General features: G+C 40.9%; 1 protein-coding gene across 10 annotated transcripts in view; it reads left to right on the top strand.

Annotated features, from left to right (window-relative positions):
- The window catches only part of LOC116382217 (band 4.1-like protein 1), a 36,510-nt gene extending 12,809 nt beyond the window's left edge, over window positions 1-23,701 (top strand). Inside the window, exons 2-24 of one of the 10 annotated variants that reach the window (XM_031845063.1) lie at window positions 929-1,017; window positions 1,348-1,497; window positions 7,297-7,401; window positions 8,491-8,533; window positions 8,658-8,733; window positions 9,060-9,278; window positions 9,406-9,508; window positions 9,587-9,739; window positions 10,849-10,946; window positions 11,604-11,779; window positions 12,017-12,267; window positions 12,557-12,595; window positions 14,339-14,368; window positions 15,067-15,225; window positions 15,524-16,645; window positions 17,800-17,850; window positions 18,297-18,698; window positions 19,475-19,693; window positions 19,797-19,856; window positions 20,090-20,179; window positions 20,631-20,711; window positions 21,549-21,665; window positions 21,780-23,701. In XM_031845063.1, coding sequence (XP_031700923.1) covers window positions 946-1,017; window positions 1,348-1,497; window positions 7,297-7,401; window positions 8,491-8,533; window positions 8,658-8,733; window positions 9,060-9,278; window positions 9,406-9,508; window positions 9,587-9,739; window positions 10,849-10,946; window positions 11,604-11,779; window positions 12,017-12,267; window positions 12,557-12,595; window positions 14,339-14,368; window positions 15,067-15,225; window positions 15,524-16,645; window positions 17,800-17,850; window positions 18,297-18,698; window positions 19,475-19,693; window positions 19,797-19,856; window positions 20,090-20,179; window positions 20,631-20,711; window positions 21,549-21,665; window positions 21,780-21,785 — 3,822 coding nt within the window. In that variant the 5' untranslated portion in view covers window positions 929-945 and the 3' untranslated portion in view covers window positions 21,786-23,701. Of the gene's footprint in view, window positions 1-84; window positions 1,018-1,347; window positions 1,498-7,296; window positions 7,402-8,490; window positions 8,534-8,657; window positions 8,734-9,059; window positions 9,279-9,405; window positions 9,509-9,586; window positions 9,740-10,848; window positions 10,947-11,603; window positions 11,780-12,016; window positions 12,268-12,556; window positions 12,596-14,338; window positions 14,369-15,066; window positions 15,226-15,523; window positions 16,646-17,799; window positions 17,851-18,296; window positions 18,699-19,474; window positions 19,694-19,796; window positions 19,857-20,089; window positions 20,180-20,630; window positions 20,712-21,548; window positions 21,666-21,779 lie in introns of those variants that run through there. The other 9 variants (XM_031845060.1, XM_031845059.1, XM_031845057.1 and 6 more) reach the window with 9 other exon arrangements.
- Window positions 23,702-26,816: the final 3,115 nt, after the last annotated feature.

Raw genomic sequence — 26,816 nt, 5'->3', positions numbered from 1 at the left:
CTCTCTCTCTCTCTCTCTCTCTCTCTCTCTCTCTCTCTCTCTCTCTCTCTCTCTCTCTCTCTCTCTACCTCGGTGTGTCTGCTGTCTTGTGCCATGCCGCAGGGCTCTCTGACTGATGTAATTTATGCTATCTACTTTGCTAGTGTGAGAGGAGAGCGTCATGAAGCCAGCACTCTTCATGCAGAGTGCTCCTGTGGGAGTCTGTGAGCCAGCACTGGCTGAGCTACCCTCTTCCTCTCTTTCACCATCTCTCCATGCACAGTGCAATTACCATGCGTGTGAAGAAGACACTCAATCTGCATGGCAGTACAGTATAATTACAGATTCCACATAGCAGCTGTCAGCTGCAAAGTCGTATTGCATGTGATGTCCCGCTGCAGGTATCTGTTCTGTGGTCATTAATTATACCCAAAGTCAGTTTAAAGGAATACTTCAGCCACAACATGATCTTATATTTGTAAATGACTCACCCCGTGTTACCTTGAATTCTTGAATTATGCAAAACTTTTGTTTTGCATGAAAGGTGATGTTAACAGGTCATATCGCCAACCCCTATCCCGAACATGTGCATTTTTACTAAAACCTCACTATTCAAAACACTTCTACATAAACAGTCTCATGCTTGAGCAAGCATGCTATTGTCCTTTTGATATTATGCTGTTGTTAAACGCATCCTTTTCTTCAAATATTCAAGGTAACAAGTTGAGTAATTGATAAACAAATGGTCTTTTCTTTGGGTGAAGTATTCCTTTAAGTGAATATTTTGTATGCTGTGTATAGATGGGAAAGTGTTTTGCTCATGTTTCCTGAGTCTGTATCAGGAATCCATCGTTAGACTGGACTTATGGCAGCAGTAAACACCCAACAGTTGTTGTTTTTTTTTTGACAGGAAAATTGTTGATGTGGACTGAATATGTTTATGTTGCAGGACTGCAATCCATTTCTATGACAACAGAGACGGCTTTGGCTGGGGAACTGAAGAGCGCAATGGAAGTTGACGCCATGAGAACCAATCAGGTGGGAGTGCTGTTAAACTCACAGCAGCTGTAGATCATTTTACTCAGGCCTTTCAATCTCTCAGGGGCCTTCCGGCATGTTTGATATGCAAGGCAGCTAGCCCCGTCCGCCTGTGCCAGCAACTTAACATCTCAACATCTTAGAGCAGCAGCTCATACAACATCATGCATTTGATGATTGCCTCACATAATCAAAGATTTGGGATTTAAATCACTTTGGAAGACAAGCACATAATGGCAGTTGAGACTCAGAATTCAGACATTTAAATAAAAGTCAAAGCACGGTGATTTGAAGTTCACACACTTAGAGGAAGGATTTTCTCTCTCCAAGGTTCCAGAGGACCAGGACGACATGGATGATAGCTCAGAGAAGACCCCCAGCAAAGCCTCCAAATCCCCCCAGAAAAGCACCAAACGGCCCAAGACCGTCCCGGTCAAAGTCACTCTACTTGACGGAACAGACTACGAGGCTGGAGTTGAGGTACGCTACTTGCTTTTCATCAGCAAAGGATGGGGATTATGGCTAATCAATCCATGAGAAAAGATTACTATGATTAACACAGGCCTTATGTTCATTTATATAATTTCTATCAGTAATATTAACATTTTACTTATCAAATTATTTGTTTGAGATCTGAGACAGGCAAGGCATGAGCAGTCAGACAATCACAGAGGTTTGAACCAAAACAACAGGTAAACAATAGAAATGCTACCCAGATGTTTTACAGACTGACTTCTTTGTCCAGCTTTGACTTACTTATTAGCCGCAGTTGTGCTCACACACAGCATTCATGTGCAATGAGGGATTATTATAACATTTTTAGATCCTTATAATACTTATAAGCACCTGTTTTTCTGCATATTTTCAATTGTTGCATCAGAAATGCCAGAGTGGAAACGCCAGAAATTTAAAAAATATATTAAAATATTGCAAACTATTTTTGCACTTGGCTCGGGTGGAATAGTTGATTGAAGAAAATACTGACTTAAAAATGTAAACAGACTTGGTTGATGTATCATGACGTCAAAAAAAGCCTGCATCACTCAAGCTTTCCCTTTCTTGAAGAGATGAACAACAGCAAAGGATGAAAATTGAGACTGTAACGTTCATCAAATTAACACATGAAACACACTGACACGCCATATTTCCATCATGTTTTCTACATTGTATTTACTGGTTGCTCTTGCGCTCTTTAATTGTGTGATTTTTCTTCTACATCAGGTTAATTAGGGGTAACCGTGGCTCAGCGGTAGAGCAGGGTCGTTCTTCAATCAGAGCATCGGCGTTTCGATCTCTGTCTCTGCTAGTCCATGTCAATGTGTCCTTGGGCAAGACACTTAAACCCAGATTGCTCCCGCAGGCTGTGCCTGCTGTGTATGAATGGGTGTGAATGATTACATAGTCCTGAAGGTGGTACCTTGCATAGTAGCCCCTGCCATCAGTGTGTGAATGTGTGTGAATGGGTGAATGATGACATGTAGTGTTAAAGCGCTTTGAGTGGTCGGAAACTAGAAAAGCGCTCTACAAGTACAGTGCATTTATCAATAGAAAATGAGTACACCAATTGTTCTTGACACAGCTCCTAATATTATCATAAAGTAGACGATGGAAATGCTTTAATTTGCTTTTTTTTGCAAATTGATGGAAACTTCACCACTTAAACGTTTACCTCCAGATAAAACGGTTTATATGATCTAGCTAAACTGTTTACTTGTAACCCTGACTCAGGATTGTATACTAGCATGCTTTACGGTCCTGCATGACTATGTCCTGAAACTTACCGGCACTGATCTGCTTGGAAAATGTGTTCCAGGGAATAATGTTGAAAATAGAGGATGGTAGGAAATCTTTCTCAGCAACCTATAAGCTGGGGAAAATATATCAAGATTGAATTCTGCAAACATAATCACAAATAATAATAATGTTGTTTTGCAGTGCTATTAAAACACAGTTTAGCTGTTTCTCCTCACTAAAATGCACACCGGCTTAAATTTCATATCTCGCTGTACAGGCTGACCAGGAATATAGCATTTTAAGAAGCTGTTGTACATTTCCCCCATTTAAACACAGCCCTTGACTCAGCACACCACGGTACACCTTAGTGGGATTTAGTCTCCCTCGGTAATACATGCTACTGGAAATGCAGCTCTGACTCGTGGAGCGAGGTAAGACAAGCTCTGCATTGTGGGGGATGGAAAGGCTCAGATGAGCAATCCCCGGCTTCCATAAGTCGTGACTCTGTAGCCTTTTGTGTTTGTAAACAGACGGGCGTAGCTTTTGGTTTATTTGAATTTCACAGCAGCCCAAACGCTCATCACGATCGTACATCGCAGAGAATTCATGTGGGGCGAAACGACTGGTAGAGCGAGGGATGTCGAAGGGGGTGTTTCACGTAGAGGGATATCCTGGCCAGGACTTACAGAGCAGCGGTGAATCACATTAAAACCAGCACTGAAGCCCCATTGACTGCTGCTGATGATGGAGTGTGATGTGTGACGGGAATGATCTTGTTGGCTCAACCTCATTCATGTCACTATTCCTTTTATGGCTTGCTGCCTCTCACGTGACCTCACATATTTTACTTCTGAGTGGAGAAATATGTCCTGAGTAGTGACCGAGGCATCACACGCACATTCTCCTTCAGCTCAACCCCCCCCCCCCATCTCTCCCGCTGTCTTGATTATGTTCGTGCATACACGCACACATTTCTTCATGTCACCTGGCCAGTGAGACTGGAGGTATTGGGCTTTGACAAGAAATCCATAGGGTTGACAGATGAGTGCTCTTATGTCTGACCGGGGAGAAAATAGAATGGGAGAAGGAAATAGGAGGAGGAAAAGATGAAGAAAGTGGGGGAGGAGGAAGAGAGAAAGATGGAGTGCGTGCTCGTGTACTGTAGTATGTATGTGACTGTGTATATGACTGTGTGTGCAATGGAGAAAAGCCAAGCGGGGACACATTGATGAATGCAGTGAAATCATTGATATAATGACGGTCATGATGTCCACTGAGCGAGCGTGCACTGATGATAAAAACAAAGAGACACAGCCGGAGCCTCCTATTGATGCTTGGCTCACAACATTATAGATATTGATCGAGCTCAGTGCATTTGTCCAGTCCTTAACCTAATGCCATCCTTTAAAGAAAGATCTTAAGCTATTACTTTTCCCTTTAATGAAACATCCGGCATTTTAATAGGAGGAGACCATTGTACCAAATATTTTATCTACTTAAACTTTGGCTGAACAGAATTTTCTCTGCAGGTCCATAAAATACTACTGCTCATTTCAACTCTTCATTCATTTCTGCCGGTTAACCACATAACAGTGATTCCACTTTATTGGAGAGGCATTGCTGTTTGGGGTCTGCAAAGCATTCCGTGCCAACGATATTTAAGAGCTCAGCTGCTGATGTTGACCAGCTAAGCTATTTATACCTTTCTTTTTTCTTTTTTTTTTACACAGTGATGGAAATAATATCTATGTTGCACTGGCACTGGTAGAATGTGATTCTTTTTCACATCCGAATTGTAATACAAACCTGTAATATCTGTGACCCAACCCAAATAATTAGCTTTTCCCTTGGGATGCAGAAGTAGCAATAATCATGCAGTAAATAGTGGGACCACAGATGCATCTCTCTAAGCACAGAATAAAAGCATTAAACCCATACAGTCCAGAGTGCTCAACATTCTTACATTCAAAGTGGGAGAAAACCACTAGCTCCATAAATGTGAAGTTCGTGTGGTTAAACGAGTTAAAACCAAATAAAAGATTCATGACACTGGGACTAAGCTCGGCCTCTTTAAAGAATAACAACATCACTTTATCTTCAGTATATTCAGTGTAATTTCTTCCCATTTAGTAGCACCCATCTAACATGTTTCCCTGCAGCATATAGCTCTCTCGCTTAAATGGGTACCTGACAATGCTGGAGCACAAACTGTCTGGTTGAAGGGCAGTCTTTCTTAGAGCCAGCTCGTATCCGCTATGCTTCGAGCGAACAAGACTTTTATTGTTTAGGAACTTCAAAACCAATTTAATATATTTTTGAGGCTTTCTTTTCAAAGTGGTCATGAACCAACCTTGGTGAACGAGTCATTGAATCTTTTAATAAAATGACTCTGGAACCAGTATATGTTTTGTCCCTCTGACTTCAAGTATTGCAATTTGAATGTTTATTGCATTCACATGTTTTTCCACCACGATAGCCTTGGATGTAATGCTGCTTCATGTAGCCAGTGTGAGGTCTGCAACACTGTTTGTTTACTTCAACTGAAATGTAAAATAGTGTGATTGTGAAATACAAAGTTTATTAAAGGGCATTCCACCTATTTCACACATAAAGCTCAGTTTACTCATGACAAGGAGAGATGTCCCGTGAATAAAGTTGACGGACGTATTTTGTGGCTCTGGAGGGAGCTTTCTGAATTCTGAAAGAAATAGCCCCGGTGATGTCATCAGGGTGGTCTGAGCGCTGGGTTTTCAGGCTTCAAATTCATGATAGAAAACCTGTAATAAAAACTGAAGGTGTTGGATTTGAAAGATGATATCTAATATATGGGTTCCTGCATTTTGTGAGCTTTACCCATGATAGGGACTGAAATTCAGGATATCTAAGAAAAACCATTTAAGAAAAAAACTGTCTTCATCAAACAAGTCCATTTTGTGAAAGTGCCTTTCTACATCACTATACTCCTCTTACCGCTGAAATTGTTCTGCGGTGGGATTGTTTGTCATTCGTTTCACATAATAACCTAATAGTAAAGTTAATCACTGTAGCTAAGAACAAAGCCGTTGCGTAATAGCAGCAACACCGACTCATCTTTACAGTTTTTCTTTAGTTATTTGATTCCAGTGTTTTCCCTCCGCTTACATTACTTAAAGCGAATTAGTTCGACAGATTTACTTTCCCCTCGGTCAGCCATTAACCCATTCACGCACGCACACACTGTCTCTCCTCATCTTGTTTTCATGGGCGAGGCGATCAGCAAAATGGATTTCTAGGATTACACCAAATGGCTGCAAACACAATCAACCCACAGAAATAGCTAAATAAATGTGATTGGAGCCAATCGGAGTGACAAAGAAATCTCATCAGCAGCTCCAATATGTCAACTGGTTGCCATGCTTGTGGGACCACCTGAGATGTGCGTTACAATTCAATTTTGTAAGAAAATCAAATATATGCGCTGCTCCCAGAAAAAAAAAAAAAGTCCCTGAATCTGCCCCTGCCTGTTAATCAGCATTGTTCTCTCACTGCTTCACACGTAGCAGCCTCAGTGCAGCAGGATATACACGTTATTAATATGACTGAAAGACGGATCCCTTTATAATGGTTAATTAATTAGTGTGAAATATTTAGACGGTATGCTGACTGTACTGCTGGCTTCTCCTACAACAGATGAACAAAGCTCTGCTGTGGCCTGGTAGTAGCCAGAGATGGAGAAAGTGAGAGGGCGCACGCACATACAGAAGGGACCTATTACTTCTGTTTCCATGGTAACAGCTGCTTCGTTGCTTTGTCGCCATAGGAGCCAGGTTTCCCTAGGAGATTAATCTGGCCGTGTGTGTGTCTGTGCATGTCTCTGTGGAGATAGCATTTTGCCAAGGCCGTCGGTGCATCCCACGGAGGCCTTGTTTTCACCCCTGAAGGGCTGGATAGAGAATAGGTGTGGTCTGTTGACACCACTGATGCGAGATGCATTTCATCCCCTTATATAGACATGCAACGAGTGTAGCTCCTCCTGCTCCACAGGGGAGAGGACACACTGGAAGCTTCTCTCACACCACATTTGGGGTGGATTTTTATGTCACTGATTTTTTTTATTTTTTTTTTTACACCTTTATGTTATGAAATATGATTAAAGACTGTAGTAAAATAACAGCTAGCTTTATTTTTACTTGATAATTACCACATGCATATATAATTAATACAATATTGGTTTAGAATAAACCATTTTACAATTATTTTCTTCCTCTTGCGGCTTGCTAATAGGGAAGATGTAGACAGGAAATATGGGGAGAGAAAGAAGGCTATGACATACAACAAAGGTTCTTGAATGGAGGTGAACCAGGGACTGTGCAGTTATACTGAATGGGTCTCAAGGACGAGGCCATCAGACACAATCTTATACATCTTTACTGACTTGCATTATTACACTCTATCCTATTCTTGTTGTCTTTTACAATACATGATGTTCAAACAACCTGAACCTGCACTGTGTCACCTGCCCACTCGCTGTGTGTTCTTATATGTTGGTGTGTGTGTGTGTAACAGAAATTTGCCAGGGGCCAGACCCTGCTGGACATGGTGTGTGGCCATCTGAACCTGCTGGAGAGAGACTACTTTGGCCTGACTTTCCAGGACACGGACAACGCCAAGGTTGTCACACTCACACACACACGCATGCATTAAGATATCTTACTTGAGGAAGTTTTACTTGAGGAAGTTGAATATAATCATTCTAAGATCCAAACTTCTGTAGCTTGAGGCAAATGCAGCTGCAATTGAAACAAACATGGGACACCAATTTTGTCCCAAATTAGAAACTATCCTGAATTGGATTGTGTGAAGTTACAAATGTGGCTCGTAAAAGTCCTCTCACATACACAGAGAAGGTGCATGCGTGTTTATAACATGAAGTTCTTACCCGTAAAATGTAATAAAATAAAACCCAAAGATCCTGTGGTTTACTGGACAGTACTCTGGCAGAGAAGGGTACTGTCGAGCATGCATTTTTATTTGTTAACGATGTGTCTCTGGATCCATTATGGTTTGCAGGCATGCTTGTTTATCGTGTAAAATTGTATAAAGTCACTTTAGACTTGAGTTCTGATCCTTTGTTCAAGAGATTCTTCTGTTCTGGGCTCATGACTCATGATATTTGGGGTAATTTAGGTTTCTCCGTGGTGAATAGCTTTGTAGAGTCCAAGGCCAAATCTATGTGTTGACATTGAATTTGCCGTGTTTCTTTATACCTGCTTCTAATAGTTTATTTACTTTTTTTTTTGGTCACTGATTTCAGAGCAAATGTCAACCAGCCTTTCAGCCAAACAGCCCATTTAACCAGACTGTTTTTCCAGGTGTCATGAAGCAGTGAGTCCTCAGTTGCCCTTTTAACCGTACTTTACCACTTCCAGAGTGGCATACATGACCTTTATCCTTTTAAAATGTTACCATTTTAAAAATGGTGCACAGGTGCACCATGAAAGCTCAAGTGACATTAAGCGTAGGCAACTGGACTCAACTGCCATTCATAGCCTCAATATTGATGCTTTCAGTGTTTGTAGAAGCCTTCATCCTGTTTATTGTAGTACGAATATATTTGGCTTTCAACTAGGGAATAGATTTAAAAAGAAGAGAGCAGCCAGTGATTTATAGTTCTTAAAGGGGCTCTTAAAATGTGAATATGGATGATTTTGCTGACGTTAAAGTTCTCTAAGGGGGATTGTCTCTTTCTTTCTTTATCAGCATTGGTTGGATCCCTCAAAAGAGATTAGGAAGCAAATTCGGGGTAATTGCAACACACACACACACACACACACACACACACACACACAYACACACACACACACACACACACACACACACATAGAGCAGCCATTTGCAAAACAACCTTTCTGGTAATTTGTCCACAGTTGGTTTCTGGATCTTTGGATTTTCTGTCAAGTTCTACCCCCCAGACCCATCTGTGCTTATTGAGGACATCACCAGGTAGGTGTGAATAGTGTGAATAGAACCAATACACCTTTTGGTTATTTAAATGACCTACCTTTGTAGAACTATGTAGATCAATCGGCTGGATCTATGTCCTATGTTCCAGATCATCAATATAATTGAATGCATAGGATAATGACTTAATCATGAGGCATGCGGATGACAGGATTGTCATAAGATTTGCTGATATGTTTTGTTATTGACCAGTATTGGACAGAGTCAAATTTGAGAAATCTAGCAGTGGTTCTTCCAGATGTTTCCTGGTGATGTAGATTCTTGAAATGTCAGCAGCATTTCTGCCTCCACCTCCCTCATTCCTTTAGGTACTACCTGTGCTTGCAGCTGAGGGACGACATCCTGTCTGGTCGTCTGCCCTGCTCATTTGTCACCCACGCCCTTCTGGGCTCCTACACTGTCCAGGCCGAGCTGGGAGACTACGAGCCAGAGGAACATGGCCCAGACTACGTCAACGACTTCCGTTTTGCACCCAACCAGACACGTGAGCTGGAGGAGAGAGTGATGGAGTTGCACCGTAACTACAGGTCCTAGAAAATATGACTTCATCAATGTAATTGAAGGCCATCAGGATAATGGCAAATGCTGGTAGTTTTGATTTGTAGCATGAATATGAGAGAAGGGATAAATCGTGTTTGGTACAATGTGTCGTAGGGGAATGAGTCCAGCAGAGGCAGAGGTGGACTTTCTTGAAAATGCCAAGAAGCTCTCAATGTATGGAGTGGACCTGCATCATGCTAAGGTACAGAGACAAAACGTAGGTACTCCCAGACTGTTCATCTGGCAGCACACTTTTGTCTGAGGTTTTTCTAAGCTCAATGCTTGTGTCAACCAGGATTCGGAAGGAATTGACATAATGCTCGGTGTGAGCGCCAACGGTCTGCTCATCTACCGAGACCGTCTAAGGATCAACCGATTTGCCTGGCCAAAAATCCTCAAGATCTCCTACAAGAGAAGCAACTTCTACATCAAGATCCGCCCAGGAGAGGTACATCAAATCTCTCCTTATCTTGTCTTTTGCACCTTGCTTTGGCGTTCACTGCGCAGTAACTGCCCACATATTCCCAATAGAATAGCTCATGACAGTCATTCTGAAAGAGCAGAGGCAACTGGAATGATGGATCATTTAGTAAAAGCGCCAACTCCACATTTCTATTTCATGGTTTCACAGTTGTTAATATTACATCATTGTCTCTCTTGACTCGTCCCAAACAGCATAAATAGTCATTTCATGGTTTAATAAAAGTGTTACTTCTGAGATTTATCTGCAGCAAACCATGTGACAACTGTCAAGGACATTATTTATAGCCCTCAAAGATACTGTTCTTAAAGATTAGGCTGATAGGTCATGTTTTTGTTCCTCTCCTCCTTCTCTCTTCCGCTATGGTGTATTTAAAGTGTGATTAGCCAGTCAAGAGGATTTGCACTTTCATCAAGGATTTTACTCGCAAATGTAGGAGCCACATTATGCTCGCTCTGGTTTTCAACTCCTAAAATTATTATAATTTGCTGGTTTTTTTTCCTTCATTCTTTGGCCTTCGGGGTATCTGCAGTGTGTTTTACATTCACTGTTAAACTGACATTGACGTCTTTATAGCGAACACCAAGGCCATTCTGTGCATATACTTTGTTCTGCAGATCTATCCTCTTAAGTCAGCTGTCAATTAAAATTTGCCTGCAGGGTTATCATTGTGTTCTAAAACCCTTTTATTCTAAACCATCCCCACAGATTTATTTTTTTGTGACTGGACTAGACCTTATGTTTAAAGACCTGTTATATTGCTAATAACCTATTGATTTGAATGCGTCCTTCATCTGCTTACACCACTAAACAGCTGATGGAGTGAGTGCATGAACAGTTAATTTGTAGGTTGGTTAGAGGAGAATCTCCCTGACATGGCAATGTGAGAATATATTTCTAAGAGTTAACAAAAAAGCATCATTGATTTGTCCATTGCTGCAGAGTAAACACAATTCACCCTGCCACCATCCCTCCATCTTTCCCCGCACTTGCTCCCTTCACTCTCCTTTTCTTCTTCACCGCCTTCCTCATCCTCCTCCTCCACCACAACATCACTCCTTTCCCTCACTGCTCAGTATGAACAGTTTGAGAGCACCATAGGCTTCAAACTGCCAAACCATCGGGCCTCGAAGCGATTGTGGAAGGTCTGCATTGAGAACCACACCTTCTTCAGGTAGGACCTGATAGTCACAGATACTCAGACAGACACACTTTTTCTGCACCGTAGTCGTTGCACCCTGCATGAACTGTTAAGACTGAAGATATCCTTGCAACTCATTAGAGTTCTTTTTACGGTAAATCCTCTTCTTTTTTACAGGTCCCACAGTTCTGTATAATGTCCTTGCATGGAACAGACATGATATGTAACTGTAAATTCATAGGAAGGTTGCTGATTCTTGGTAATTTGCTACTAATTATAGGTTAAATGGGGGCAGACAACAGTTGGTACATTTCTAATTCATTTTTTCCTTTTGTAAACTCGAGAGTATCTTAGTCCGTGCACAGCAGGTCAGCTGAACTTGCAAACACGTGAAATTTGTCTCCAGGCCAGCACACAATTCAGCAGTTAGTGTAAAGATTCCAATTATAATGGATTATTTCCTTTATTTCTCCGCTGGCAACCTCAGATTCAGAGCCCAACTAAACTAAGATCTTTGGCTGTATTTTTACTACCAAAACACAGACTGTAGTTCTTCTCAGGAAATGATCAGAAGATTATTACCAGTAGAATAACCTTGTCGAAGACTCTAAACTGTGTAATAAAAGATGTCTACAAGGGGCAGAATCTGAGCACTTGTGGTAGATTTACACAATCTGAACCTTCCTGCAGGTTGGTTTCCCCAGAGCCGCCTCCCAAGGGCTTCCTGGTGATTGGCTCCAAGTTCCGCTACAGCGGGAGGACCCAAGCCCAGACCAGACAGGCCAGTGCTCTGATTGACCGGCCTGCCCCACAGTTTGACCGGTCTGTTAGCAAGCGGTACATGCTGCCCCGAAGCATTGATGGAGGTAAGAACCCAGATGATTTCACCGTTCACACGGAGGGTCGCCTACATTTCCCAGATTATGTTGTGAGGCAAAAACAGAAATAAAAGCATCTTTCAACTTGTGTATCATGTTAGAGCACAGCCTATTGATATATGCTGCACATGGCCCTACACTGACTGTGCTGTAGATTATGTCATGTAAAAGCTTTATCACTTGAGTCCAGGTGATTTATGTTTCCCTCCCATTGCACTTCACCAGCCTCGGCTATAGGCTACAGTATGGACCAGCTGTCCCAGCGGAGCTCCAGTGAACGCACACAGTTCATGTCCAGAGAAGACCTGGACCAAGAGGGCAGCCTTGACCTGGACCACGATCAGTACCATTATCAGGACCAGGACCAGTACACAGAGCAGGAGCTGGAGCAGCATGATGGTCAGGACCAAGATCAGGTTCAGAGGCAAACTTGGGGTGCTCACATCTCAACAACGACCAGGACTTTGGAGCTCAAGGTACAAGATTTTCATTTTAGAGTATAATCACCATCCCTACTTTTTCTCTCCTTGGCCCAATTTCCTCTATTTTCTGCTCCTCTGCAGACCTATAAGACTCCTCTACATTTCTTTAGCTGCTTCCCAACACCTAACCTAACCTAACCTGACCTCTTTGCTGCCGTTGATACTTTTTTTTCTAACCCAGAATCCTGCTTCTAACATATCTTCTCTTCTCCCGGCTGTAATGTTAACACACTCTGCTGACCTCTGCTCTCCTCCCTGTCATCCACCTCTTCCTCTCCTGCAGGGTGAGGAGGAAGGCTCGCCTATAGACTCAAAGCCAGAGGTATTTTGGCCTTGGACCTTAGTGTCTGTGGTTTTGGTTGTTGTAGGTCATGCACGTGTGCTCTGTGTTTGTTAAACACAACCTATCCTTTTTCTTGTTTGTTTGTCTCTGGGGGAAATGTCATTTCTTTTCATGTCATGATTTCAAGGATTCAACTGGGTACAATCCATGAAAACTGCATGAATCGATCTTCAGATGAATAGACATGAAATGTTTAATATGGATTCATTTAGGCTCTTTCTAGCTTTTTTTCCTGCTGGAAAAATGATATTAGATTTTCTTCATAGGCATTAAGCTCGTATCCAGAGTGACTGAAACAGAAGGAACAAAACTATTTGTCAAGACATCTATAACAGTGTCCCTGTGTGTAATTACAGGGATTAATTGTTATTAGCAGGATAAACAGAAGGCCCTTAAGCACTGTTGATTTTTCAGTGAATCAGTTGGCAAATCTCCTGGTATTTCAGCTGAGAAGTGTAAAGTCTCATTATCATGGGTGGCAGAGCTCCATCTACAGACAGATTTCCATCAAAAGTGAATCATTTGTTCTATCATACTTATTTTTACTGCTAACACAAATAAAGATTTTACATGTAATGCGGAACCACAAGAAATAGTTCCACCCAGAAACCTTTGACTGTACACCATGAGGTGCTGAGGTTTGCACAAGCGGATTGGCCTGCGAGTTTGTCACATTATGGCGACTGCAAATTTAACGGTGAAGCCGGAAGACCCTCTGCAGGGTTCCCTGTCAAGAGCAACGATAAAGAGAGAATTGACCAATTGTGTGTCAGCGTTGCTCCTCCATCGTAGGGTGACCTCATATCAAGTCCGTCTAACATTTGATCGTGTGGTCAGTTGTAGTTGATTAATGTATGTAAACTTGCCATCGGAAAAACAGCCGTTACGCAACCTTCGAAACGAGACACAACCATGCATACTCGTCATAGGTGCGTTCCGAATACATAATATGCACGACTTCAGAATATGCAGTCGGAATAAGAGACAATGTGCAGTCACATATGTTAACATGAAAATAGCTTTTTTTTCTTTTACTGACAGATGTAGATTCTGGTGCCTTTTAAAGTTGATAAAGTCCTAGTTTTTGTTTGGTAAGGAGAGAAATAGCATACTTTTTGAAGGTAAAATGTTAATGGTAAAATAATAACAAATAGTTCACCAGCACCCATGCGTTATTTAATTTAACTAGAATTAATTACATACGTTATTGTTGCGCAAAACTGGCTTTTTCTAATATACATTACTTATATTATTTGATGAAACTGGTGGTGTTATTCCTGCAGGTATATGTTTGTTAGTGTTATTAAGTACTTCAGGAAATATTGCCATTGCATTTGTCACTAAAGGGTCTGCTCTTTTGTCGTTTTTGTAATGCCATCTCACCAAATCTTTGGATGAAGAAGTATGGGAATAATCCCCCTCTCCAAACACTTATGCTCAGTCACATGTATGACTGCATTAATTATCAATTGGCTGATACTGAAATGGATTGTCCCTGTCTTCTTGGCATAACTTTAAATGGCTTAACAGTCTTTGTCAGAAGCCCTGGTGGTGTCAACTGTTTGTCTGGCTGTCTGGCCCCCTTGCCTTTTTGACTCACCTGCAGCACTTTACCTCTTTGTCTCTGCACGCATCTGTTCTCCCCCACCAATCCTCAACCTCCTGCTTTGCTCAAAACCCTTCACTCCATCTCACTTGCCCCACCTCGGATTTGGCCACAAGGATGTGGCCACCCATCGGCCCAAACAGGAGGTACTGCTTGTCCCCTCTTTTTGGCATGTGCTGTATGTGTGACCCTCACCAGGTCTTATCCATAACTGTGACTCTCACTTACTGTTAGAACACAGCCATCGGCAACAGCAATGGAGCGCACATAGTCGTTTGGAGCACCACTTTCTTAAATGCAATATGATGATATTGCATGTCAGTCTCATATTTTCTGAACACTATTTACAGTTCATGTATCTGTTATCTTTCCAACCTTTGATCAGTGAATAATTACAAACCTCATGTGTGGGGCTTTGTGCTCAATCTTCCAAAGATTGCTAGGTGTTCACGAAGGCATTATACCAGGGTATTTTGTGCAGCAACAGCAAAATACCTTTGGAAATTATACAGTTAGAGTCTGACCCCCCGTAATTATGATATTACCTCCAGACATTTAATTAAATTTCTTTTTGACTACAATGCTGCAAGGTAAGAGACAGATTGTGACAGTAATCGTGATCTGTGTGCGCAGTAATGAGGTCATTACATTAAGACCTCTGTTGTCCAACCCTGTGTCACAGCCTGTAATTCATCCTACAGCACAGTTACAAAATAGAAAACTTAAATCCACATTTAGATCAGCTGTAGAAATGATTGTCGCCAAATTCAGAAAATCCGAGATCCAGATCTAGGATTTTCATTTATGTTAATTTGTCTTCCTGGTGTGCCCTTCACTGTGTAAGCAGCAATTCTTGGATAAGCCAGAAGATGTTCTTCAAAAGCACCAGGCCAGCATCAATGAGCTGAAGAGAGCTTTGAGGCAGCCCAACAGCAAGATGGCCCAGAGGGAGAAACGCCTCTCCTCAGCTACTCCTCCTGGAGGAACCCCCGAGCGGAAAGCAGTAAGAACGGGATCCTACTACCAAGTTATAATACTCACTATTTTACAATCAGTGTCAAACATATTAAGATATTCTAAATGTTTTCAAGTTTGTCAGCTCTTTCAATTCTCTGTCAAAAACATTGAGCCAAAACAAAGAAAGCATCTTGAAAAGCATCAAAGTTTGAGCCCCCCCCCCCAGTTAACTGTTTTTCTTCACTAATCACTACAGTAACTACGTGGGGTAACAATGACATGACAAGTGGAAGAGCAGTGTATCTGCCTAGGCTAATGCAACTGTCTACTCTATGTCAACATAGGCGACCGGTGATGGCAAATTGATTGACAAGCAGGATGCTTATGAAGGAGAAGTGAATACTTACTCTAAAGTGGAAAAGAGTAAGCCCTCTTCTTTGGGTAGAGACATGTTGTCTGTGACACCTTGGACTGAATCAAAGATAAACAACTGTCAAACAGCCAGGGACTCTTTAAAAAGTCTTCCTGGGACATCTCCGAAACAAGAATCTGACTTTAGAGCAACAGGACGACTGGATATGAACACTGGGGAAAATACAGTAGCAACAAATTGGCATCATGATTCCATATTAGCGAGGAATGCCATTCAAGAAAATGGATATGGATCTCCACACGACAAACAGAGGAGTGGAATGATCAACAGAGATATGAAGCATAGTCAATATGAGCACAACATTCATCAAGAGAGAACAAAGAACTTCGAAACTCCGGTGGCTGTGGATTCTCTCCCAAAAGGCAACAGAGGCGATAATGAGAGTGACCGGAGACATTGTGAGACTTGGGGAAAAAAAGCCCCAAGCCCCACGGTAGCGCAAGATTGCAATAAAACAGCGAACTCACACTCCGAAGTCACCAAAATAGTTCCTCTCAAGCCACAAAGATCAAAGAAGTCTTTGAATAAGGAGAACACAGGCGTCGTAAACACTCAAAGTTGGTCTGATAGAGGCGTCTTTGGTGCAACTGGTGACGTACAGATGACAAAATCAAAAGACGGCTCCCCTGAGGCAGGAAGGAAAGTGGATGATACTGCTGTACTGCAGCAGTCTGCTGTAGATGTTGTCAAGGAAAACACGGGGGCCTCCAAATACCACAGTGAAGCTGCAATGTCATATCAACAGCAGACTGTACTGCATCAACAGATTAAGAATGAGTTGTTTGGACAACCGGAGCTCAGAGACTGCAGAGGCACTCCAGGACAAAGTCTGCGGACGAGAGGACATGAGGACCATTTTCAAAACAACTCGGAGTTTAAAGAGAATTTCCTCTCTAGCTCCAAATTTCCAACAGCTCCCCCTCGAACTCTCCCTCTGAAAATGCAATGGTCCCGAGACAGGCAGAGCAACGTGGACAGCAGCCACATCCACTACAGAGCGCCCGGCCAAGAAACAGCCAAGTGGAAGCAAGCGGTAAAACCCATCTGCCCCCTAAACTGTTTGTCAATCATCGGAAAGTAAAGCATTGCATGAGCTTCAGGCGATGTCGTGCAAATCTTGTTTTTACCATCTAAAAACAAAAAAAAAAAATCACACATACTTCAGAACTCATGTGGCTGTGTATGAGAAAGCAAAGGTTCACGTTCCTTGGCATCGCATCATTGATCAACTCAGTTCAAGTCCATGACCCAGAAAGCATATTGCTTTCCCTTGTTCCCCTTCGCAAAGCAATGCATCTGCTTGGCTATTTCAGAATGCCGCGGGCCTTTAAGCAAAGTTCCCTATGCTTAAGTTTCAGCCGTCCCTTTGTCACGTTCACATCTGGTCTTTCCTTCCAACACCCTCACAGAATAAAGCTGGCTGCTGTTGCAAGGAGCGCGAGACCTTTCCACCATTTTTTTCTTTGAAAAAAACTATTTTTCACATCTTTGAAATCCTTTTGGTAAATGGCTGTGAAGGACATTTAATACAAATGTTTTGCCTTGGCACCTCAGAAAAACGAAAAAAGGTGATTTAGATGTTCACACAAGCTGCAGAGCTGCCAAACCTCTTCAGGGCTCAGGCATCCATATGCTGCATGTGCGGTTATGAATACCTCGTTCCTGAAAGGGATTTTGAAAAATCTAACCTTTTCAGTGCATGGCATTACCATTGCACTTGCGGCCATTTCTGATGATGTCAACCTGTGAAATATACCCCTATGTGCATGCTTTTGACAGTAGCAGCAAGCTTTACAATCTCTGGGAATTCTCGTATGTGTGTTTATCGTGTAAGTTTAACATAAGCCCTGAAGTTGGTGAATGAGTTAAGTGTTTACATTTATAAATAATAATGCAGAGAGCTATGCCCAGTACAAAAGCAATTGGCTTAAAAGCTGTGAATAAAGAACATCGCAAACATGATTTTCTCTAAATATGATCATGCTGTGTGTTGTGCTACTAACAGAACATCATGTCAATGCAGTGACAAACAAAGGCTCTGTTTCAGCTCTCTCCTTAATGATGAAATAACACTCATTGGCTAAAGTATAGATTGATGTCATGGTTTGTTGTTGTTATTTTGTATGACTTGACACGTTTTCTTAGTTTCACGTTAATGTTTTCTTCCCGTTTGTTTTTCCTCTATAGGACACACCTCCCACACCTGCTATTCACGAAGAACTTTTCAACGAAGCTTCAGTGAGTCGTCGCTCAGCTCCACCGGTCTCATATTTGTCTTTCCTCCTTTTTAGCCACTTCTTTGTAAATACGTAAACAAACTGTACTTAGTTATGAACACATTTTCTTCAATTTTTGTTCTTTTCATTACTTTGTGTTTGGATGCAAAAATGTGGAATTAATTTCACTGTTCTGGTTTTGTCGAAGGCACAGTTTATAGATATATTACTATTTAAATTAACAGGCAAATCACACCATCACAATTCAAAACACACCATTTTAACTGCTAGAATTACACAATAACTAAATCTAATTTATAACGTATTCTGATTCTGTTGATGATTTTGTTTTTATGGGTAATTTTTGGAAAGAAAAACACAAAAATGCTTTTGTTTGTTCTGCAGCTCACATTCTTTGGTTTTATAAGTAGATGTAGTTTACGTGGTCTAATGAAGTCTTCCCTGCAGAGGGATCTGTGGGAGAGACGCCTCGGCTCCGTCTCAGAGGATGACCAGGACCACGAGATCCTGTACCTGAAGGAGACCCACCTCGGCATTGAGCGCAAATATTCCAGCATCACAGTCAGCTCTACGTCCAGCTTGGAGGCCGAAGTAGATTTCACCATCCTCACGGACCTAAACACGGGCATGGAGGAGTTCTCCAAGGGCATGACAGAGCTTGGGGAGAGGGATGGGTCACCCGATGTGGGTCTGTGCTTTAGCATGGACTTGCTCCAGCACCAGGGCCCCTCTGAACCACCTCCTGTATTGGTGTCAGCCCCTCTGTCCAGAGGCGCCAGCAGCAGCCCTCCAGCCAAACACATCCAGGCTGAAGAAATCCGACCAGAGGTCAGACGGTCCGATATGCAGGTAGACCAACGTTTTTACATCAAGTATGTTTGTTGCTCCTCCTACTTTAGTTTGATTTGTTTTGATTTGGCAGGTAAGAAGAACCATGCTATTTTTAGGCACCTAAAAATACGTGTCCTCTTTTAATCAAACTGCAGTGCAGTTGAGTGTGCGTGTTAATGTGAATGATCCAAAAATGGCCACAAATCATAAAAGTGTCTTATAACTATATCTCCATGTGTTTTTTAACAAGAAGCATATGAGAGGTAAAATAAAGATTCAGGCAAGTGTTCCTCCAAAACAACATGAAGTTGGACTGGATTTCCACCCCCCCCACTCCTCTAACACCACCATATCCTGCTGTTAGTGCCACCCAAGTTTCCAGTGGGCTGTTGATGAGTTAGTGCCAGTTTTGTTTACAAGCCTGTGGTTAGAAAAAAACAAACTGGTGTGTGTTACCACACCTGGAGTGTTTTGTCAGACATTTCAACTTGTTTTTCTATGTGTAGTGGTTTTTTATGTTTTGTCAAAAAGCTGTATAACATAAAGGATTTGAATATATATAATTAATGCTTATAATGCACTGAAATGAAATCTTGAGCAGACAAAGGACACAGTGATTGGCTGTAATGAAACGGGTTTTTGAATGCTCTATCGATCAGTGTAGTGTAATGTTCTCCCTTTTTTTCTTTCTTCTTTTATCTTCATTTTAATACATAATATATCTCTTAAGCACTGAGGTCAAAATGCATTGTTCATCCTGTTTTACATTACAGTCACTTGTGTATGTCTTTAAGCCTGTAGTACCCAAAAAACCAAAGAGGTCAGTGCCGGTGTCGTCATCAGTGGACAGAGAGTCGCACAGAGAAGCCAGCCGCATCTCTGCCGTCACACCGCTGAGCAGGGAGGCCAGTGATGTCATGCCCACACCGACGGTGAGGAAGACGGACGTCAGGACAGAGACTCAGCCCAATGGGTCAGAGGTCACCACGACCATCGTGGAGTTCACGGATCAGGTTAGCTTTGTATTTTAGCGAGAAAAATTGTAAATTAAAAAGAATATTTGATGCAATTAGAACTAAAATATTACTAATCACACAATGAATGTGTCTGTTTCAGGATCACTGTATCACTGGCCTGAGTGAAGGTTCTTATTCTTCGAGACAGAGTGTATCCCCTGTGAGTACAAACAGAGGGACTTCTCCAATTTTAACTTGACCTGCAGCACACTCCCTTCTGCTCCCTCGGGTTTAAACCTACTTACTATACAAAGACCAAAATAAATACATTTATGAATATAAGCCTGACTGGATGTCCTTAAATGTCAAAACATAATGACTTCTACTCTGTAATGATTTGTACATGCGTGTTTAATGTATTTGCTAATGCCGCCAGCTGTTCTGCTTTCTCAGGTGCATATGAGCAGTTTTGGAAGAGAGGCGTCGGGGTCGCCCATCCTCCTCACTGAAAATGTTACCTCGGCAACCACTCACGTCACCAAGGTAGAGAAGCTTAAAGGGGAATGAGGCCCTGGTCACGGAGACCAAGTCATGACCAGGACCAGAGTGTATCGAGATCGAGACCAAGACTTTGAGGGATTGAGACCAAGACAAGACCAGGACCAGACCAGTGTCATTGTCTCTGGAGCAGCTCAAGACTTTATACTCGATTACTTGATGCCACAGGGTTGACTTCTCTGGTTTCTTGCTTAGAAAGAGATTAGCTCATGTTCACAAATATTGACTATTGAAATATTAAATAACTTTCCTAGGCCATGGAAATAACGTATAGAAAATATCATTCTTAATTTAGGTGGTGTTTCCCCCTAAGAACTTACAAAGTGCACAATTTATTGTATGATTATGATAAAGTGGTATCATCTTTTACGTCTGAATACAGTTAAATAGCTGTACTTCTGAAGGATATTAAAAGAAAAGCCATTGTGTGTTGTAGACGGTGAAAGGAGGATATTCAGAGACCAGGATTGAGAAGAGGATCATAATCACAGGAGACGATGATGTAGACCAGGAGCAGGTGAGCTGAAATGAACTTAGGGAAAACACAGTCAAATCAAAAGAGCCATGTGCATTGTGGTTACTGGTTGTTAGCTTTGGGTGTTGTAGTTTTTGGGACATTTGTAGATGTTGCAAATTTTCAGGTATGAAATGCTGTACATTTCTAATAGTCTATTCTCATTTTTTGGTATTTGGTTTCTAACCTGTATTCATTGAAGCACTTAAAATCCTTTAAATTAATTCATCGCCATGCCAAAAAAGTCATGGATTCTTGCACGCAGTATACCATGCATATATTTTTGTAAACATTATCTCAGATCGGATCAACAAGCTTATTTCCATTATTTCAGACATGGAACAAAGACATAACATACAATACAAACAAGTGAATAAATGAGATCAGCACACACAAAAAAATTGTTCTTTTCAAGTAGGGCTGCCACTAACTATTATTTTCATTATCAATAATATGTCAAATGTAAAAAAAGAGAAAAAAATGCCTGTTTCAACCCAATATCTAGACAAACCACATATATTTATTTTACAATAATATTACAATACTACATGACAAAGAAAAGCATCAGATCCTCACATTTGAGAGGCTGGAACAAGACAATATTTGGCATTTGATTTTGTTAAGCTATATGCTTGATAAAGCTAGCTCTATTTGCAAGCATAAAATGTTTAAAATTGACTTTCCTAATGTAGAAAAATCAGTGCGTTTCTGAAACCAAAATCCTGTTTTGTGTGAATTTCAGTTCTATTCTATTATTGAATAAGAAATTTAAGAAAACTCTTGACAAAAGTTATACATTTATTCCTGTTTTTCACTCGATAGTTCACTCTTTCCTTACAGGCTCTGGCTATTGCAATACAGGAAGCCAAGCAGCAGCATCCAGACATGCAGGTGACCATGGCAGTTGTTGTCAGGGAAACGGAATCATCCACCGAGGATCGGCACGGCACATCAGAGGTATGGTGTCATCTTGACTCCAGACGATAATATCTAGCCAGGATTTGGCCTCACAACCCTCCTTTTGAGATTAAGGGATTTAAGGTTGACCATCTCTTCTTTCTTCACCTGCAGTCCTGATTTCTTGAGATGAGAGCACCCCCGTTTGGACAGAAAGTGTCAGTGCCCGACCTGAAATTGCCACCTGCCATCCCTACTGATAGACTACTGCCAGTGGCGCTCAAATGGAGACCCTTGCACACATTCACAAACACACAAAGCTGGAACAAGACTCCTTTAAAATCCTTATGTTTTATTGTTATTCAAGCATTTTACTATTGAAATCATACATTTTCAGCAGAGTGATTTTGTCAGTCATGCTGAAAAAAACAACATAAACGTCACTTCGATTGGTCGACAGTATGCCACCAGAATTCCAAACATCTGGAACAATTAAAGATATTAGATCTGAATCCAGCTAAATTCCCTGCAAAGCTCTCAGGGCCTCTGTATTTAAACCACTTGCTTAAGTATTTCTCAAAGGTCAAAGGGCAATCTGTGCACTCATTCACACTGTGGAATAAGCCAACGCTCTGTGCAATGTTGGTACCCATCCCATGCAGAAAGTATTATTTGGAAATAGAAAAAAAAAATGGTCGTGCACCTAGGAGTGTCATTTACATGTCTGTGCTGCTGTACTGAATAACAAAAAAAAAATAATCAGATTCCTGTTGTGAGTGCTGAAAAAAACTGCTGATAAAAACCTACTGTGTGTGTGTGTGTGTGTGTGTACTTACTCTTGATAAGAAAAATAATCCATTACATGTAGCTCCAGTCCTGTTAGAACACATCTATTGAAGCAGGGTTTAGTGGGAGCAGAGCAAATCCTGCTTTGGATATTCACTCTTGCATAGCCAGTCTAATAAATGAGCTTTGTCCCACCCCCGTCACCCTGACTGATGAGGATGCACCGAGTAGAACGGATCATGTATAGCCAACAAGGTTCTCTGGTGGTGTTTATTCAAGTGTCTGTTACGGACCAAAGCCAGAGCTAGTCTGATCGCTATACTTCCCTCTGTCTGTGTCACCGTAAGGATTTTACTTCTGTAGAATGTATTTGACGATGATGTGTGAGTTGTTGCATCATGATGGACGTTGATTGGACTTTTTGGAGAATTTTTTGCATACGTGTCTGGACATTAGAAGCTGTTAATATGCACAGTTTAACCAGTTGTATTCATTCAAATGATGACGATGTAGTTTCTGAGCATGCTGATGTTTCAGAATGAGCCCAGTTTCTCTCCTTTCCCAGCTTTTTAGATATGCTTTCAGAGTTCAGCTGGATAGAATACCACTTTGGCCATTTTGTGTAATCAAAACATAGAGTAGGCTGTCCTAGTTTTACCGATGCAGCAACCCGTTCTGTTCACTAAGTCACAGAACGGGTTGCTGCATTGGTAAAACTAGTATCTGAGATAATGTTTGCATGATCATTTTTTTACCTCATTGGATTGTAATTGAGTAATATGTATATTAACTCATAAGAAGTATAGATCAGGATGATCCAGATATTAATAAGGCCAAATTGTTCACAATCTGAAGTTGAATCTGATCTTTGACATTTCAAAAAGGAGATTAAGCTTCCTGACAGAAAATGGAGAGTATTCATAAGAAATAGGAAATATCAAGCACACAATACGTTCAGTTTTGTTATTCCCAAAATTGAATCACAGCACAGTGGCTTCAGATTCTTCCTTCAGTTACAACCCTTTAACAGTTTCATCTAATTCAAGCCATTGGTGCTGTTATGTATCTTTATTCTACACATCACTCTGCTTTTGATTTAATATCCCAGCAAAGAAACATGAAGTAGGCCTTTCATGCTTACAATAAGTTATGGTAACTGATATTTGTTTACAGCTATTTATGGTACAACACATATTCATTGTCTTTCAACATGCTCTGTAGAAATGGGATTATGCATCGGAGCCCTTTTCTTTCAACAACTCTGTTAAGCGAAGTACAGTGTTATGAATAAATATACAGTAGGAGCAGAATCTCTGAACTTTTACTTTTGTGTTCTTTGGTTCATGAATGTTAGAGGGATGCCAAAGGCATCATGTAGTGTTCCAATTAAGGTAGCAGTTAAATTGTACAAACTCTGATTTTATATGAAAATATTTGTATGAACAAGCTACTTTTAATTACAGAGATGCCGGAGAGCCAAATGCATAACATTGACATTGCAAGGTTTCCCTTTAATTATGGTGTCTTTAACATTACTTGCATAATTTCTCTTTCCTTGCAAAAAGTCATATTTCATGTGTAAGTCAATACGGGCAGCATCAAAATTCATTCAGAAGAACTGTTTAACTGTCATGTCAGGTTGATGAGGGTGTTACTGAGGTATAACTTTGCTTTTCAGATGTGTAGTGTACTTCTCATAGTATTTCATACTTTGGTTCTAAATCCTTTAAAATGATGATTAATCATGGATGTGGGTGTCAAACTGGAAGGTGAAAAAAATGCAGCCATGCATACCTTGTACTGTATAGTTGGTGCTGTTTGGTGGATTGTGAAGACGTAAAGTAGTTAATGGCCTTGGGTTTGATGTACACTAGGGGGCACCAGTTACCAAAAAAGAGAGCTTTGCAAAAGCATACAGCATATCCACGTGGAATCCTTCTCACCATTCTTTACTAAGGGGCAAAATTATACAAATCATACTTGGATCCACCTGTAAGGTCAAACGTATCTTCCTCTGTCCTGGAATGAGCTGCCCTTGGAAGTCTGACGAGTAGGAACTAGACTGGGATTAATCGGAGACATCCTGGTGCCAAAGTCTGACCCTCAAACCTAGTCTTTTCCTCTCTCTAGAGTCCCCCTCCTCCCCCTCCTCAGCAGCTTCATCTCTTCTGCTCTCTGTTGCTTGGTGCCGTGTCTTTGCCGTACATTGTACTTGCATTCCTTCAAAATTAATAAAGAACAGAGAACAAGATGAGAAGGGAATCCCTCTGTTTGATCTCTTCCACATGTGTTTCTTTTATTACATCTGGTGCCCTCTAGGCCCAATGATGAACTGCAGCTGCTGTATTTTTCAATCTGGAAAAAGCGCAGCCGGCTTTGTTTAGGAAAAGGAATTCATCAATACACTTAAGATGCCATGTGTCTTAATGTTATTTTTGCTCATTTATTGCTTAATTTAGATTGTTTGCAAGCAGGGGTGGAATTTTAATTTCAAAGGTTGTGGGGGCAGTTATTAGTACAGTACAAATCTTCAAAAAGGACTTACCCAAGGTAGAATAAAACACGACCATGTTTTCATAATTTTGATGATGAAACCATTAAAACCTGATTAAATTGATATATTGACACCCCATAAAAATGTCATGAATATAGTATGTCGAAAAAAGTAATCGTATACTATATTAAAGTAATATTATAGTATGTCGAAATGAGTGATAAGAAAGGTCAATAAGTTATGTCAAAAAAGTAAGAGAAAAAGTAAATGTAAAGTATGTTGAAAAAACTCCTTAAAAAAATTCATATTTTAGTATAATAATAAAGTTAGAAAAAAAGTCATAGTGTAGTATGTCAAAAATAGTGAAAAAAGTAATATAGCATGACGAGAAAAATAAATTATAAAGTCATAGTATAGTATGTCAAAAAGAGTTTTTTATTTGGACTAATCATAATCATTACTTTTTGACTTGCATCATTCGGGTGAATTTGACTTCTTAGTCAATGACAGTGGGTGAGAAACCCACAACGTCTCTCTTAGATGAGTAGATTAGAGCAAACACATGACATAGTATCAGTTACCTCTTGTGAGGTTGCAGGGTGGAACATTGCTCAACTGTTTATCATTTGTTTGTTCCTTTGAGCAGAACCACCACGCAGCACTACTGTTGAGGAGGGGCCTGCACAGCATCTCCTGATATTTATTGTGTTGGACTGGTGGAGAGTTTCTCTTTCTTGTAGGAATGTTTCTTTTGTTTGCTTTTTGCATTGTACAGTAATGTGTGAGGATTACTTACCTGTTACCTGAACACGCTGTGTAGTCCAGTTGGATGTTTACTCCTGGAGAGAGCAAGAGTGAGGCCATACACACACATAAGTTTGATTTGCGTTTGGAGTAATTTCCTTGAATTTGTATGTTAGTTTGCCTGAGTTACACGTGTAATGGAGAGCAGTGTAGATAAATATTCACCTCTGGGAACTCAAGATGAAGACCTAAATATTATTTTTCTTCCCTCCTCTGTGTCTACACTTTTAATCACATATTTATTCCTGGCCTCACCTGGTCATAGCCCCTGTTAGTCCTGCAATAACAGCCTCTTCATATTTCCTGTATGAAATTAGGATGTGCTTTATTGTCTCATTTTCTTGATTAAAATGACCAGCAGGATGTTTTCCCTGTGAACAATAGTGTACTACTCAATGTATCGTGACCAATTTTTAATCAACTCATAATTACTTGTTCTTTTCTGTTGGTTCCACTACTTCTTACTTCTTATATTTAGTATTTCATCTCAGTTGCTTTCGTTTGTCGCACTGTCCCAATAGTTTTGCCACCGTTTGATTATTTCCCTACAAACTCGGCTTTTCCCCTCTGATTTTGAAAGTTTAATATTTACTTTCACATATTCTCGACTGATGGTCTCCTTTGCTAACTTGTCTACTGTCTCATTTTGGAGGATTCCCAAGCGTGCTACCACATGCATGCTTTGTCTTTCCCAGGAGTGGTTAAATTCATTCGTAAACAGTATTTTGTATCGGCTTTCTAGGTCTTGATTTCTGGCTGATCCTATTTTAATGCTCGACAGTGCTGACACCGAGTCACTAATAACAGAATTTCACTTGTTGCCACATCTTCCTGCCACTCGCTGGACATAACTCAACAGCAGGCACACTCAAATAATCTGTTATTCTCCTCCTGACCCCAGTCTGGTGACTGTGAATCACTGGAGGGAGAGCTGGAATGAGACTGTGAGCTTGAGTGGGCACTGTTTCCAAGTGGTCCTAGTGGGTGCTGTTTCTCCTCCCTTGCTTTCCGTACCGTAAAAAAATAATTTTCTGTAGCACAGAAATACATGTACAACAAAGGTGTGAAACATAGCTACAGGATATGTTTGGTTCAACTCAGTACTCCAGAGTTTGTTATATATATAT

This window comes from Anarrhichthys ocellatus, unplaced genomic scaffold, assembly GCF_004355925.1.
Source record: "Anarrhichthys ocellatus isolate YVR2014 unplaced genomic scaffold, GSC_Weel_1.0 scaffold5, whole genome shotgun sequence".
NCBI lineage: Eukaryota > Metazoa > Chordata > Actinopteri > Perciformes > Anarhichadidae > Anarrhichthys > Anarrhichthys ocellatus.
The sequence above is the reverse complement of the archived record's forward strand: the minus strand, read 5'-3'. Positions and strand labels throughout refer to the sequence as shown.